This window comes from Anolis carolinensis, chromosome 3, assembly GCF_035594765.1.
Source record: "Anolis carolinensis isolate JA03-04 chromosome 3, rAnoCar3.1.pri, whole genome shotgun sequence".
Classification (NCBI taxonomy): Eukaryota; Metazoa; Chordata; class Lepidosauria; order Squamata; family Dactyloidae; genus Anolis; species Anolis carolinensis.
Window position 1 is genome coordinate 287,893,772 of NC_085843.1, and position 17,117 is coordinate 287,910,888.

A 17,117-nucleotide genomic window follows, 5' to 3' on the forward strand; every position below is an offset into this window, starting at 1 on the left:
AGACAAAGGCTTCTCTTTGCTCGCCCCGTGTAAGTAACTGCTGCATTTGAAAGCTTTGCTTTTGCTACTCTGCTGATTTTTGGTGGAACTTCCCCCAGAGAGGGTTAAATTGAGTCTAACTGCTCAGAGATTACCACAACAATTGGTACAGAAAAAATGATGGAGATGACGCATATAGAAAGTAATTTTTCTCTTGATTTAATCTTCTTCTGCAAGCAATGTTCATTTTCTGGACCCCAACTGTCTCAAACTACATCATGCAGGCAAAGCTGTCTGTGAGCTCTTTCTGACACCCTTTCAGCACCCTTGCGCCAAGGACCCTCCTGCCCCAAAGGCCAAGCCCACCTTGATCCTGAACCTGGTTTTGTTCAGGGAAGCTCTCCCTGCAAACAAGGGGCTGTGCCAAGTCTGCCAGGAATGTGAGCACCTTGCAAGTGTGGTTTGGCCCATCGCTTGCTCCGAGACCCACGGGGATATGGGGAGAGGAATGGGGACTGATATGGCAATGAAGGGGCTGCTTACTTGACAGGCAGGCAGCCATGGCAACACCATCTTGCAGGAGGAACTGATAATTCCCAAAGATCTGCATTTGCTGAAAGAAGAAAAGGCGTCAGAGGGAGATTTTTAGGTGGTGTTTGCATTAACATACACGAGACAAATGACCCCGTCCAAAAGACCCCAATATGGCAGAGCGTGTGGCTTGCTCAAGGTTATTTATCAAGATGATTCCATGGAGAGCAGGGATTCAAACCCAGGTCCAACACCCAGACCACTGCAGCTGACCGTCCTTTACTCCCCTGGAGTGATGTCCTGAGGACATCTTCACCTCTGCCATTCCCAAACCCATTCTCACAGATCCCTCTGCACCCTAGGTTCACTTCTTGCCCAACTGTATCTCTCTATCTCCAGATGCAGTCCCAGTAAAACACCTTTTTATTTATAGTGGAGATAAGATAAAGGCTTTGAAGACATTGAAGGCTGGGCTGTGGCTCAGCTGGTCAGTAGCCAGCTGCAATAAATTACCATTGACCGAGAGGTCATGACTTCGAAGCCAGCCTGGGTTGGAGGAAGTTCTCGATGATTAATAGTCTAGCTTGCTGTTGACCTATGCAGCCGAAAGACAGTTGCATCTGTCAAGTAGGAATTTAGGTACCGCTTATGCAGGAGGCTAATTTAACTACTGTATATACTCGAGTATAAGCCTAGTTTTTCAGCCCTTTTTTAGAACTGAAAAAAAACCTCCTTGGCTTATACTAGGGTGAGGATCCTGGTGGGCTTATATTCAGGGCGGCTTATACTCAAGTATATATGGTATATTTATTATTTTTCTCTATTATTATTGGTATTGTTACATTTATTATTTTACTCTATTAACTATTATTATTACATTTGTTATTTTACTCTTATTTTCCTGCTTCTTGCAGGGGGTTAGGCTGGATGGCCCGTGAGGTCTCTTCCAACTCTACGATTCTATGATAATATGATTCTATGATTGTTGTTACTTTGACATTTATTTTAATCTATTTTTATTATTATTAATACATTTATTATTTTACTCTATTTATTATTAAATTTATTATTTTACTGCATTTATTATTATTATTATTATTATTATTATTATTATTATTATTATTATTATTATTATTAGTCTCTGCAGTCCTAAAAGGATTAGATTGGCTTAAAGGCAAACCGATTCAGAGTCTCTGCAGTTCTGGAAGGATTCCTCAGGACTCCACAGGTTTAGAATCAATAGTAAAGCCAAGGAGACAGAATCAGTGCTGATGTAGATCCTGAGTAGGTGGTTACTGCCTGGAGTAGGTGGTAATATAGCCGTTTACAACTGGTTCCCGGGTTTTATCCCAGTTTCGGTAACCCTTCTTCTGGTAAGTGGCAAATGCTTTATAATTTCTTTATTGATGGCTCTGCTTCAAGTATTCTTAATGGAAATAAAAAATAAAAGGAAAAGAGACTCTGAATTGGTTTGCCTTTAAGCCAATCAAATCCTTTTAGGACTGCAGAGACTTATATCATTTTGTTTGATTTATAATACTGAGTTAGATACTTTTGTGTTATATACCATAGGACTGAGCATTGATTTTGTGACTGTAATATATATATGATGCTCTAATATACATATTGTGTACTACTTATGTTTTGAACCATTATTGTGTTTTGTATAGCTCATTACATTGTTTAGAATAGACATCTGTGTTTATCCAGGAGCATCCTAAAAGCCTTCCAGGACCATCTCCCGAAAGGAGCAGAGGGGCAAAGGTGTGTTGACTTCACAGGAGGGGAAGCTCTGTGGCTTGTAGGCTTCTCTCCAGCTTGTGATGACTACAATTCATGCGCACCTTCCTTGAGACATACCATCCGTTCTGTTTCTAAATACATACCCAGTAAAGCAAAGCACAGCCGAGGAAGAGAGTCATGCCATAGAGGATCAGGTATTTGAACACCGCAAAGGAGGAGATGAGGGAGGCACGACCTTCCCTGCGAGGGGGAAGGAGACAAGCCATGAAATGTTGGCAGTGACCATCACAAAGAGGCTCCACGGGGAGAAGGCTTCAGCCCATTCCTGCCACCCAGAGAAGAGCCTTGGCCCAGAACAGGGTGCAAGGCAAACACCTGTGCTTTGGAGACAAATGGCTAGGCTCCAGACCTCAAAGTCCCCCCAGGAAGGGAGAGGGAGGATGGCTGTAGTAGTAGTAGCAATAAATAACCAACAACAACAACAACAACAACAACAACTTTATTCCTCTACCCCTCCACCATCTCCCCGAAGGGACTCAGGGTGGCTTACAGACACCACAAAAGCAACATAAAAGTGAACACAATATAAAATACAATAAAATAAAATGCATGCAGCATATAAAACATCAATTCAGACTCAATCAAGCTGCAGTCTTCTAACCGTGGCGGTAAATTACTGGCACCATGGTCAGGTTGTAAGCATTGACATAAAATAAGTGCCCGCTGCAGTAATGGAGACAGGGCATGGGATAATGTACAGGATGTGCGATTTCTACGTAGTAGACATTAAGCATGTGCAAAAAATCAGAAAGCATCATATGTCGGATCAGTTTTGTATGATTTGTACTTACAAGGCAATATCCGATACGCACTTACGGTCCACGCCAAAAATTAAGAAATTGAAACTTATCCCATACTTTTTCGTTGTATTTTTGTAAATCTCGGAAGGCTTCCAAAGTCAGTTACATATTCAGTGCAAGTAAAGCTCAAAAAGCAAAGCCAAAAAGGCTGCCTTTGTGCCTGTCTTGCCTTTCTTCTGTAAATCAATGGCCTCTCTCTCACCATTAGGAGAGGGGAACGGAGGGAGCAGTGTTTTCTGGGAAAAGCACAGAACTCTGGGAAATGTAGTCTGGGAAGGGAGGAGCCCTATACCACAGAATTCAAAAAGCCCTGCCCTAAACCATATTTCCCAGAATGCATCAGCATTGGAAAGCAGATGATTATTATGATAAAACCAATTAGGAAATGACATTTATAGCCCAGGAACAAAAATCATGATACAGTAGAGTCTCACTTATCCAAGCCTCGTGTATCCAAGTTTCTGGATTATCCATGCCATTTTTGCAGTCAATGTTTTCAATATATCATGATATTTTTGGTGCTAAATTGTAAATACAGTAATTACAGCATAACATTACTGCAGACTGAACTACTTTTTCTGTCAAATTTGTTGTATAACATGATGTTTTGGTGCTTAATTTGTAAAATCATAACTTAATTTGATGTTTAATAGGCTTTTCCTTAATCTCTCCTTATTATCCAAGATATTTGCTTATCCAAGCTTCTGCCAGCCCGTTTAGCTTGGATAAGTGAGACTCAACTGTATCTAGTTTAATATAATATAATATAGTAATTTACGCCCCAGCCACATGAGGAACACTGTGCTATATAGTCCCATCTCCTTTCTGATTCCCAGCCATCAAAGCACTTCCAACAGATGGAATTCCAGACTACAGAAAAAGCATTGTTGTTGTTGTTGTTATTATTATTATTATTATTATTATTATTATTATTATTATTATTGCTGCTTACCATGTTCTCCCCATTGATTGAGGACCAGCAACACATTAAAATACAACATGGGCTGTGGCGCAGCTGGCTAGTAACCAGCTGCTATAAATCACTACTGACCAAGAGTTCATGAGTTCGAAGCCCGGGTCGGGTTAAGCCTCTGACCATTAATAGCCCCAGCTTGCTGTTGACCTATGCAGCCCCGAAAGACAGTTGCATCTGTCAATTAGGGAAATTTAGGGACGCTTTATGCGGGAGGCTAATTTACAACACCATAAAACTGCCAGCAAAACACGAGGAAAGGAATGAGGAAGTACAGCCACTACTGGACGGTGAAGCAACAGCTCCCCCTGTGGCCGGAATCGTGAAGCTGGAAAAATGTTAAAAATGCCTCTGAGTCTGTCTAATGTATGTTGTTTGTCTGTTGGCATTGAATGTTTGCCATATATGTGTTCATTGTAATCCGCCCTGAGTCCCCTTCGGGGTGAGAAGGGCGGAATATAAATACTGTAAATAAATAAATAAATAAATAAATAAATAAATAAATAAATAAATAAATGTACATGCAGTTTGAAACATGTGAGTGTGTTCCATGAAGAGGAAGGAGGAACAAGCACCACCAAAGTGATCCTGGATGGGACATGACATACCGGATGAGTTCTGGAACGCACTGGATGTTGGGGGTCTGGGAGGTGAAGGGCGAGGCCACGGAGGCCTCCTGCTCCGAGAGGGAGATCCCCGCATGAGCCATCTTCAAAGCCTGGGGGAAGGAAGCAAAACTATTTGGAGAGGAGGAGGAGGAATTCTTCATCACTGCAAGTCAAAAGAGGACACGTTCAGGGAAAGAGAGCTCCAATCTTTTGGAAGTTTTGGAAATGGAGTCTTTAGGCCGAGTGTCACGGTATTATGCCCGTGGAGGTACAATCCCAGGAAACCAAGGCTGCTCCACAAAACTGCATGCAGGGCTAGTGTGGGCAATTCTTGTTTCACAAACTATTTCTAACTAACAGGGCTGTATGTCCCCATCAATGGGGCATGAGACCTCTTCATTATGTCTGTGAATGAGAAGAACAAATGGAAATCCGTGTCTCCCATCTCCCAGCCTCAGAAGAAGAGAAATGAACTGGAAATTGGTGCAAGGTCAGCCTCTCAGGTCTTACATTTGGGTGTTCAGGTGTCCCAGTCGGCATGACCAATGGGAGCCACCATGGAAAACAAGAGGCTTTCCCGTCTCTGTTTGGGAGCAAAGGGTTAACCCTGGAAGGTGGCATATTGTAACTCCCAAACAGTAATGCTTATAATAACAATACTTTATTTTTAATCTGCTCTCTCTCCCCAAAGGGACTCAGGGCATCTTCCACTGCTTTGCCTCAACAGCTGAAAGTTTTAGTTCTCATGGAAACTGGAGCTCTCGAGCACAAAACATTGAAAAGTAGGAAGAGCCAGATGGTGTGTCACCGTGTCTTACCCCACAGTCGTTGGCTCCGTCTCCACACATCCCCACATAGTAACTGGAAGACAGGAGAGGACATTACTTAATAGCCCGTCACATAAAATAACACACAATAGGATCATTTGTGTGCAAAATACAGACATAGAGCCTTTGTGGTTGACACATTTATTTGATTCGGAGTTCGCTGTGTATTTCATGCTCTATAAACACGTTTCCAAATCTGAAATTTCTCAAACTATAATCGAAATTGTCATCTAGCAGGTATCTCCCTCCCTTCAAAAATCCATTCTGGGGCTTTTGGATAAATACGTCCCACCTTTTCTCTCTATCTTGGGACTTAATTGTTGTGACTCAGCCTTTCTGTGACTTTGATGAGGATTCTGGGGTGCAAGTGCATAAGGATGGGATTCAGGTTCAGGATGTGTTTCAAGATGACTCTGATGGGAATTATGGGATTCAGGTGCAGAGTGTTCCTGCTGTGGGAGATGAAGAGCAGGGAGGTTTTCCCACAGGAAGAAATGATGTTGTTTCTGATGATGGTTTTCAGGTGCAAGAAGCAGAAAGGGAGAGCAGCTCCCAGCCTCAGCCTGATAACACTAATGAGCTCAGTGGCCTTGAGGATGAGGCCGCTTCTCTCGATCAGGCTAGTCGGCTGGAATTTCGGGAGTTGTGCAGAAGCCTCCAAATAGCAAATAAGAGGGAGGTCAAAGGGCAAAGAAATGCCTTCATGTCATGCTGTTAAAACAGTCTTCTGAGAGGAAAATCTTTGTCAAAGCAATTTCCTCACTTGGATCAAGAACCAAGTCTGCTTTCCTGCATTCCTTTGTAGCCTGGATGTATTCTCGTGGCTGGGTCTTTGGCTTCTTTGGAAAGGACCTTGTTTCATGCCTATTGTTTCTATGGATTTGTTGCTTACAGACTTGTTTTTGTAACTATCTTTTGGAACTGAATTTTTACCTTTTATGAACTATCTTTTCTCATTTATTACTCACTAGCTGTGCCCGGCCACGCATTGCTGTGGCTGATGGGAATCATTTGTTGAGCAGTTGGAATAGCAGTGAATAGCCTTGCAGTCTTAAAGTCTGGGTGTTTTCTCCTTACGTGAATCGTTGTTTGGTGAGCTGGAATACAATGGAATAGGTTTCCTGCTTGGAAGGCTGGGTATTTGCGTTGTAGGGAAATGGTTTTTTAGCCAATTTGAATGGCACTGAATAGCCTCGCTGTTTCAAAGACTGACTGCTTTCTACATAGGGGCATTCTTTCTTGGGCAGGCTGAATGAGACGAAGTAGCCTCATGGCTTGAAACCCTGAGGGTGTACTATGAAGGGGAAATCTTGCTTGGTTATAATAATAATAATAATAATAATAATAATAATAATAATAATAATTTTATTCTTATATCCCGCCCCATCTCCCCGGAGGGACTCGGGGCGGCTTACATGGGGCCATGCCCAGACACGACAGCACAAATCAGATAAAACATTAAACCGAGCAGTAAAACTTCAACATGATTAAAAACAGTCATAAAAGTCAATATACACAATAATATTAAAATCCCGATTTGAGTCAAAAGATCCAGGCCAAGGTGCAAAGCAATATCAAGTTATCAGGGAGGGATAATTATGCAGCAGGTGTAATACTTAAAGTGCTGAATGAATCCTAAAAACAATCCAGAGGGTCTACTGCTTAATAGGTAAATAACATGATCCCACAAGGATCAGTCAACGAAGGCCTTCTGGAATAGCCAAGTTTTCAGGCTCTTCCTGAAAGAGAGTAGGGTAGGGGCCTGCCTAATCTCCCTGGGGAGCGAGTTCCACAGCCGGGATGGGGGCCACGGCGGAGAAGGCCCTCTCCCTCGTCCCCACCAACCGCAACTGCGAAGTTGGTGGAAGCGAGAGGAGGGCCTCCCCCGATGAGCGAAGAGGTCGTGCGGGTTCACAGGGGGAAATGCGGTCTCGAAGGTAGGTGGGTCCCAAACCGTTAAGGGCTTTGTAGGTGATAACCTGCACCTTGAATTGGGCTTGGAAAATAAATGGCAGCCAGTGGAGCTCTTTAAACAGCGGCGTTGAGCGCGCCCTGTAATCTGCCCCAGTTAGAAACCTGGCTGCCGATCGTTGTACTAGTTGTAGTTTCCGAGCCGTCTTCAAAGGCAGCCCCACGTAGAGCACATTGCAGTAATCCAGTCTAGAGGTAACTAAGGCATGGACCACCATGGTCAGATCTGACTTGGTTAGGGTGAACAGCACTGAATAGCCTTGCTGTTTGGAAGCCTGGTTGTTTCCTGCCTGGGGGAATTCTTTGTTGGGAGGTGTTAGCTGGCCCTGTTGGTTTCCTGTCTGGAATTCCCATTTTCAGAGTGTTTTCTTTATGTAATGTCCTGATTTTAGAGATTATATTGTTGCTTCCTGCCTGGGGGAATCCTTTGTTGGGAGATGTTAGCTGGCCCTGTTGGTTTCCTGTCTGGAATACCCATTTTCAGAGTGTTTTCTTTATGTAATGTCCTGATTTTAGAGATTATATTGTTGCTTCCTGCCTGGGGGAATCCTTTGTTGGGAGATGTTAGCTGGCCCTGTTGGTTTCCTTTCTGGAATACCCATTTTCAGAGTGTTTTCTTTATGTAATGTCCTGATTTTAGAGATTATATTGTTGCTTCCTGCCTGGGGGAATCCTTTGTTGGGAGATGTTAGGTGGCCCAGTTGTTTCCTTTCTGGAATTGAGAGGCCTCCATCTAAAAAAAACCTAAACCCAAACATTGCGGCCTGGGGGCCTCCCTCCTTGGGGCCAGGGCGCTTCCTGGCCTTGAGGCATTTATCTCCAAAAGAAAAGAGTTAAAAGAAAGGAAACCTTGGTCCTTGCGGCCTCCCTCCGGCCTGGCGGGAGGCGGAGGTGGATCTTGGGGGGGGGAAGGTTCGGGCTCCGGCTCTCTCGTGGCCGGGGCCGCCCCGAGGCCTGCGGGGCACGGAGGAGGCTGCGATGGTCTTCGTGGGGAGGGGGAGCCTTTCTGGAAGCCCCCCCTGCCTTCGGCTCTGCAGGCCTCCACATCCCAAAAAGAAAAAGAAAAAGAAAAGAAACCTTGGGGCCTCGCGGCCTCAGGGGGCTGAGGTGGGTCAGGGGGGGGCTCCCTCCGGCCTATGGCGCATGGAGGAGGTGGCGCTTGGGGGGGTGTTGTTCCATGCCTGGTGGGGCCCCGCCACGGCCTGACAATGTTTACTCCGCGGCCCAATCGCGTGGAGGCCCCTCCTCCTCCGACCACCATGGGGCCTTCCAGCCAGGCTGACGGCTGGGGTTTTAAGGTCCCATGGAGGATTTGGACGGGATTTTTTATTGTATCAACCTATAGGCATGGATGATGGGTTGTGTTGTCCAATTTCAAGGTTGGGGGGCCCGTAGTTTAGTTGTTTTGCTCGGTGCCGCGATGCCATCACTCTTTTATATATATAGATTCGTTCTGATTTTATGTGTTTTATTGTATTTTTTGAATGTTTAAATTGTTTATTTTATTTGATTTATGTTATTACTGTTTTGTTTTGATATTCATTGTAACTGCTTTATTCTGTTTTGTTTTGGGCATCGCCCCATGTTAGCTGCCCTGAGTCCCTTCGGGGAGATGGTGGCAGGATAGAAAAATAAAGTATTATTATTATTATTATTATGAGTGTGAGTTTCTGCCAGAGCCTGATCCCAGAAGGGCAGTTGGTTCTCGCAGAAGCAGAGGAAGCAGGAGGACATTTTTGCTCCCTGGCTTCAGGTAGGATTTGGCTAAGATTTGGCTAAGATTTTAAACTGAGTTTGGGCTTGGCTCCTGTGGTCAAAGTCTAACTGTTGTGTGACTGTTGTGTTGAAAGAGAGCCAGGTACTTAAGTTGATTGACAGCAGGCATTGTCCCCTGTTAATTGAGTTTCTGGGAAAGCTTTATTTGCCAGTGTGAGTTTCTGCCAGAGCCTGATCCCAGAAGGGCAGTTGGTTCTCGCAGAAGCAGAGGAAGCAGGAGGACATTTTTGCTCCCTGGCTTCAGGTAGGATTTGGCTAAGATTTGGCTAAGATTTTAAACTGAGTTTGGGCTTGGCTCCTGTGGTCAAAGTCTAACTGTTGTGTGACTGTTGTGTTGAAAGAGAGCCAGGTACTTAAGTTGATTGACAGCAGGCATTGTCCCCTGTTAATTGAGTTTCTGGGAAAGCTTTATTTGCCAGTGTGAGTTTCTGCCAGAGCCTGATCCCAGAAGGGCAGTTGGTTCTCGCAGAAGCAGAGGAAGCAGGAGGACATTTTTGCTCCCTGGCTTAAGGTAGGATTTGGCTAAGATTTGGCTAAGATTTTAAACTGAGTTTGGGCTTGGCTCCTGTGGTCAAAGTCTAACTGTTGTGTGACTGTTGTGTTGAAAGAGAGCCAGGTACTTAAGTTGATTGACAGCAGGCATTGTCCCCTGTTAATTGAGTTTCTGGGAAAGCTTTATTTGCCAGTGTGAGTTTCTGCCAGAGCCTGATCCCAGAAGGGCAGTTGGTTCTCGCAGAAGCAGAGGAAGCAGGAGGACATTTTTGCTCCCTGGCTTCAGGTAGGATTTGGCTAAGATTTGGCTAAGATTTTAAACTGAGTTTGGGCTTGGCTCCTGTGGTCAAAGTCTAACTGTTGTGTGACTGTTGTGTTGAAAGAGAGCCAGGTACTTAAGTGATTGACAGCAGGCATTGTCCCCTGTTAATTGAGTTTCTGGGAAAGCTTTATTTGCCAGTGTGAGTTTCTGCCAGAGCCTGATCCCAGAAGGGCAGTTGGTTCTCGCAGAAGCAGAGGAAGCAGGAGGACATTTTTGCTCCCTGGCTTCAGGTAGGATTTGGCTAAGATTTGGCTAAGATTTTAAACTGAGTTTGGGCTTGGCTCCTGTGGTCAAAGTCTAACTGTTGTGTGACTGTTGTGTTGAAAGAGAGCCAGGTACTTAAGTTGATTGACAGCAGGCATTGTCCCCTGTTAATTGAGTTTCTGGGAAAGCTTTATTTGCCAGTGTGAGTTTCTGCCAGAGCCTGATCCCAGAAGGGCAGTTGGTTCTCGCAGAAGCAGAGGAAGCAGGAGGACATTTTTGCTCCCTGGCTTCAGGTAGGATTTGGCTAAGATTTGGCTAAGATTTTAAACTGAGTTTGGGCTTGGCTCCTGTGGTCAAAGTCTAACTGTTGTGTGACTGTTGTGTTGAAAGAGAGCCAGGTACTTAAGTTGATTGACAGCAGGCATTGTCCCCTGTTAATTGAGTTTCTGGGAAAGCTTTATTTGAAAAAGGCACCTTTACTAACTATCCTTTGCAGTACATACAGGAAACAAAGCAACATAAACAAATACACAAAGACGTGGTTTGTTGCAGTCTGCACATAAAGTGCGTGCATATTACTTAACTGTACAAAGATTCCACTTGGCCACCACGCTCACCAAGAGATGCAACAAAAGCAAAACATTCCCATCACATGCACCAGCTGTGGCATGTTCCGCTTTTTCACACAAAAACTAGACAACTACATCTGCTCCAAATGCAAACAGATGACTCTGATGGAGCAGAGGATCCAACAGCTCGAGCACCGTATTAAGACCCTTAAGGACATTCAGGCACTCGAGCTCTTCTTGGACACTGCACAACACGCTGCTGTAGATCAGCAGCCTGCATCACACCAACACCACCAAGACCATGATCAGGAACCTTATGGGGAGATCAACTCAAAGGTAGACAACCCTCAGGCTTGGAAGGAGGTCACCCATAGAAGGAGACGCAGGACCAGGCAGCCTCCACAGAACTCCTCTGCTCAGCTGCATTTACACAACAGATTTGAAATTCTTACATCATTAACATACAATCAGGAAACACATCTTGTGGAGGACCACAGTTTCTTAGATACCACTCAGTGGACCATCCTGGATCAATGCGCAGGGGATAGCCCTGACAGGGACAGTGCATCACCACAGTCACACTTATGTAATTATGCAAATGCTCCATCCCCAATCATAGACCAGGAGCAACAGGAACATCCTTGGGAGAGTAATGGGCTCTCGGATGTATCTCAATGGATTGTCATTGATGAATGCACTGGGGATGTTGAGGAGGAGGACAACACTTTACACCTACATGATTCACTTCAACAGGAACACTCTTCAGGGGACATACACACTGTCTTGCACAAAAGGGACCCTGTCAATCCTCAAAGGAAACAGGTCTTGGTAGTAGGTGACTCCCTCCTTAGAGGAACGGAAGCCATCATTTCCAGACCGGATGGGATGGCTCGAGAAACATGCTGCCTCCCGGGGGCAAAAATACACCATATCACTCAGAGGCTCAGCAGGCTCCTAAAGCCCCATCACCCTCCCCACCTTATGTTGATTCATGTAGGTACCAATGACACCGCTAGGCATACTTTTCAAAAGATCACAAATGATTTTCGAGCTCTGGGAACAAAGCTAAAACTGTATAATGTACATGTGATCTTTTCATCCCTCCTCCCCGTTGTAGGACATGGCTCTACAAGGGCCGGAAAAATAGTACAGGTCAATAACTGGCTCAGAAAATGGTGTCAAGAGGAGCATTTTGGCTTCCTTGACCATGGTCTACTCTTCCAAGAGGATGGACTACTGGCAAGCGATGGGGTGCATCTCACACAAGTAGGAAAACATCTTTTTGCACACAGACTCACAAACCTCATCAGGCGCACTTTAAACTAGATCCACTGGGGGAGGGGAACAACAGCCTGGCGAACACTATATTACCCACGACCACAGGGAACCACCGAAAGGCTAAACGGAGGGCTGCACAAACACAGCAAGGACCAAGTACAGAGAGCACAATAATCCCAAATAAACAGTTCGAGGGGAGGTCACAGGGGCTTACATGTCTTTACACTAATGCTCAGAGCATGGGAAATAAGCAAGACGAACTCCAACTCCTAGCACAGCACCACACATACGATGTCATAGGCATCACTGAAACCTGGTGGGATGACTCCCATCACTGGAATTTAACCATTGAGGGCTATAACCTCTTTCACATAAATAGAACAAAGGGGAGAGGAGGGGGAGTAGCTTTATATGTCAAAAACAGTTACGTTGCAGAAGAAATGCAAGACTGTAATCCGGGAAACCAGCTTGAAAGCATCTGGATAAGAATCAAGGGAACCGGGACTCAAAAAGATCTTGTCGTGGGTGTCTACTACAGACCTCCGAGTCAGGATGAAGGACTTGATGAAGCCTTCTGTCAACAGCTGACCAAACAGGCACAAAGAAGAGATATAGTAGTCACTAGCTGTGCCCGGCCACGCGTTGCTGTGGCGTTGTCTGGTGGTGTTGGTGAGAACTTGTTGAGGTAGTGGTGGTATTGAATGTCTGTTGTATGGTTGTCTTTATGTTTAGTATGCATTTGGTTGTTTGTGTACTGTGAAAGTGGTGAGGATAGAGGGGGTCTATGTCCCTGTGTAGTATTGTATAAGGAGCCCCGGTGGCGAAGTGCGTTAAAGCACTGAGCTGGAGACCAAAAGGTCCCTGGTTCAAACCCCGGGAGCGGCGTGAGCGGCTGCTGTTAGCTCCAGCTCCTGCCAACCTAACAGTTCAAAAACATGCAAATGTGAGTAGATTAATAGGTACCGCTCCGGCGGGAAAGTAAGGGCACTCCATGCAGTCATGCCGGCCACATGACCTTAGAGGTGTCTACGGACAACGCCGGCTCTTCGGCTTAGAAATGGAGATGAGCACCAGGCCCCAGAGTCAGACATGACTGGACTTAACATCAGGGGAAACCTTTACCTTTACCTTTAGTATTGTATAGTATTTATACGTTGTCCATGTGTTGTGAAAGCTTGGGTTGTGTCCAGCTGCATAGTAGAAAGGGTTGGGCTGGATGGCCCCTAGGAGTCTCTCCAAACTCTTGGATTCTATGCTTTTATTATTATTATTATTATTATTATTATTATTATTATTATTATTATTATTATCATCATCATCATCATCATCTTCTTCATCACCATTATTATGTAGAGGCTGGATGGCCATCTGTCAGGAGTGCTTGGATTGTGTCCTCCTGCATGGTAGAAGGAAGTTGATCTGGATGACCCTTAGGGGTAACTCCAAACCTTAGGATTGTATGATGTTGTTATTATTATTATTAGTAGTAGTATTAGTATTGAGAGGCTGGGTGGCCATCTGTTGGGAGTGCTTGGATTGTGTCCTCCATGGCAGAGTTGAGTTGGAGTGGATGGCCTTTAGGTGTGTCTCCTAACTGTCTGATGCTATGATTCGATGTGTGTTATTATTGTGCAGATATTGGATGGCCATCTGTCAGGAGTGGTTGGATTGTGTCCTCCTGCATGATATAAGGAAGTTGAACTGGATGATCCTTAGGGGTATCTGCTAACCTTAGGATTGTACAATATTCTTATTCTTATTATTATTATTATTGAGAGGCTGGGTGGCCATCTGTTGGGCATGCTTGGATTGTGTCCTCCATGGCAGAATTGGGTTGTTCTGGATTACCACAGTAATTATTTCATATTACAGTAGAATCTCACTTATCCAACATTCGCTTATCCAAAGTTCTGGATTATCCAACGCAGTCTGCCTTTTAGTAGTCAATGTTTTGTAGTCAGTGTTTTAAATTCATTGTGATATTTTGGTGCTAAATTTGTAAATACAATAATTACAACATAGCATTACTGAGTATTGAACTACTTTTCCTGTCAGATTTGTTGTATAACATGATATTTGGTGCTTAATTTGTATAATCATTACCTAATTTGATGTTTAATAGACTTTTTCTGAATCTCTTCTTATTATCCAACATATTCACTTATCCAACGTTCTGCTGGCCTGTTTATGTTGGATAAGTGAGACTCTACTGTATACTTATAATCTTATATCTGCTTAGAACTGGATTATATGAGGCCCCTTCTACACAGCTGTATAAAATGCACACTGAAGTGAATTATCTGGCAGTGTGGACTCAAGATAATCCAGTTCAAAGCAGATAATATAAGATTATAAATGGGTAATATAGCTGTGTGGAAGGGCCTTGAGTCTACACTGCCATTTAATCCAGTTAAAATCAGATAATCTATGGAAAATGCCTAAGTGAGGCCTAACTGTGCCTGTCCCGTGAGCTGAGTAGGTTGCTAGGAAACCAAGTGGGCGGAGCTTAGCACTCTAACTGGCAGCAATTGGATAAAAACAATTATTACTCTCTCTCTAATTAGGACTTTATTTTTCTTTTCTTTTTGTTGTATCAACCTAGTGCCGTGGATGATGGGTTGTGTTGTCAAATTTTGAGGTTGGGGGGCCTGTACTTTTGTTGTTTTGTCCACTGCCCTGATGCCATTACTCTTTTATATATATAGATGGGCGATTTCAATTATCCCGATATCTGCTGGAAAACAAACTCAGCCAAGAGTACAAAGTCCAACAAATTCCTCACTTGCCTTGCAGATAATTTTATGGTCCAGAAGGTAGAAGAGGCAACAAGGGGATCAGCAACTCTTGATCTAATCTTAACAAATGTGGAAGACCTGATCAATACAGTTGAAGTGGTTGGATCCTTAGGGGCAAGTGACCATGTGCTCCTGCAGTTTGCAATACAAAGGAATGCTGAAACTAAGACAAGTCAAACACGCATTCTGGACTTTAAGAGAGCTGACTTCCAAAAAATGAAGGAATTACTGAGCGGCATTCCATGGACGCCGATATTAAAAAACAAGGGAGTTAAGGATGGATGGGAGTTTTTCAAAAGTGAAATACTCAAGGCGCAAATGCAAACAGTGCCAACAAAGAAGAAAAATAAGACAAGTGCAAAGAAGCCAGAATGGATGTCCAAAGAACTTCTAACTGAGCTAAAGCTCAAAAGTGACATGCACAAGAAGTGGAAAAGGGGAGAAATCACCAAAGAAGAATTCAAACGTATAGCCAACTCCTGTAGGGAAAAGGTTCGCAAGGCTAAAGCGCAAAATGAGCTCAGGCTTGCCAGGGACATAAAAAACAACAAAAAAGGTTTTTTTGCTTATGTTGGTAGAAAAAGGAAGAAAAAGGAGGCGATAGGGCCACTGCAAGGAGTAGATGGGGTGATGGTGACAGGGGATAGGGAAAAGGCAGAACTGCTTAATGCCTTCTTTGCCTCGGTCTTCTCACAAAAAGAAAGCCATCTTCAACCTCAGCAACATGGAATGGACGAAGGATTGGGGGAAATCCAACCCCAAATAGGGAAACAAGTTGTCCAGGAACACCTGGCCACTCTAAACGAATTCAAGTCCCCAGGGCCAGATCAGCTACATCCAAGAGTATTGAAGGAACTAGCGGAAGTTATTTCAGAACCACTGGCAATCATCTTCGAGAGTTCTTGGAGAACAGGAGAAGTCCCAGCAGATTGGAGGAGGGCGAATGTGGTCCCTATCTTCAAGAAGGGAAAAAAGAACGACCCAAACAATTACCGTCCGGTCAGCCTCACATCAATACCAGGCAAGATTCTGGAAAAGATCATTAAGGAAGTGGTCTGCAAACACTTAGAAACAAATGCGGTCATTGCTAATAGTCAACACGGATTTACCAAAAACAAGTCATGCCAGACTAATCTGATCTCTTTTTTCGATAGAGTTACGAGTTGGGTCGATACAGGGAATGCCGTGGATGTAGCATATCTAGATTTCAGTAAGGCCTTCGACAAAGTCCCCCACGACCTTCTGGCAAACAAACTAGTAAAATGTGGGCTAGACAAAACTACGGTTAGGTGGATCTGTAATTGGCTAAGCGAACGAACCCAAAGGGTGATTCTCACCAATGCGTCGTCTTCATCATGGAAAGAAGTGACAAGTGGAGTGCCGCAGGGCTCCGTCCTGGGCCCGGTTCTGTTCAACATCTTTATTAACGACTTAGACGAAGGGTTAGAAGGCACGATCATCAAGTTTGCAGATGACACCAAACTCGGAGGGATAGCTAACACTCCAGAAGACAGGAGCAGAATTCAAAACGATCTTGACAGACTAGAGAGATGGGCCGAAACTAACAAAATGAAGTTCAACAGGGACAAATGCAAGATACTTCACTTCGGCAGAAAAAATGGAAATCAAAGATACAGAATGGGGGACGCCTGGCTTGACAGCAGTGTGTGCGAAAAAGATCTTGGAGTCCTCGTGGGGAACAAGTTAAACATGAGCCTACAATGTGATGCGGCAGCTAAAAAAGCCAATGGGATTTTGGCCTGCATCAATAGGGGAATAACGTCTAGATCCAGGGAAGTCATGCTCCCCCTCTATTCTGCCTTGGTCAGACCACACCTGGAATACTGTGTCCAGTTTTGGGCACCGCAGATGAAGGGAGATGCTGACAAGCTGGAAAGCGTCCAGAGGAGGGCAACTAAAATGATTAAGGGTCTGGAGAACAAGCCCTATGAGGAGAGGCTTAAAGAGCTGGGCATGTTTAGCCTGCAGAAGAGAAGGCTGAGAGGAGACATGATAGCCATGTACAAATATGTGAGGGGAAGTCATAGGGAGGAGGGAGGAGCTTGTTTTCTGCTGCCCTGCAGACTAGGACGCAAGGGAACAAGGGCTTCAAACTACAGGAAAGGAGATTCCACCTGAACATCAGGAAGAACTTCCTCACTGTGAGGGCTGTTCGGCAGTGGAACTCT

The 17,117-nt window shown here is 44.4% G+C and overlaps 1 protein-coding gene across 1 annotated transcript in view; it reads right to left on the reverse strand.

Moving 5' to 3' along the window:
• LOC100557520 (probable cation-transporting ATPase 13A5) overlaps positions 1 to 17,117 on the reverse strand; it is a 55,326-nt gene that overhangs the window by 11,067 nt on the left and 27,142 nt on the right. Inside the window, exons 22-25 of the mRNA XM_062976949.1 lie at positions 5,513 to 5,555; positions 4,695 to 4,804; positions 2,397 to 2,493; positions 523 to 592 (exon numbers count right to left, since the gene is read on the reverse strand). Coding sequence (XP_062833019.1) covers positions 523 to 592; positions 2,397 to 2,493; positions 4,695 to 4,804; positions 5,513 to 5,555 — 320 coding nt within the window. The remainder of the gene's footprint in view (positions 1 to 522; positions 593 to 2,396; positions 2,494 to 4,694; positions 4,805 to 5,512; positions 5,556 to 17,117) is intronic.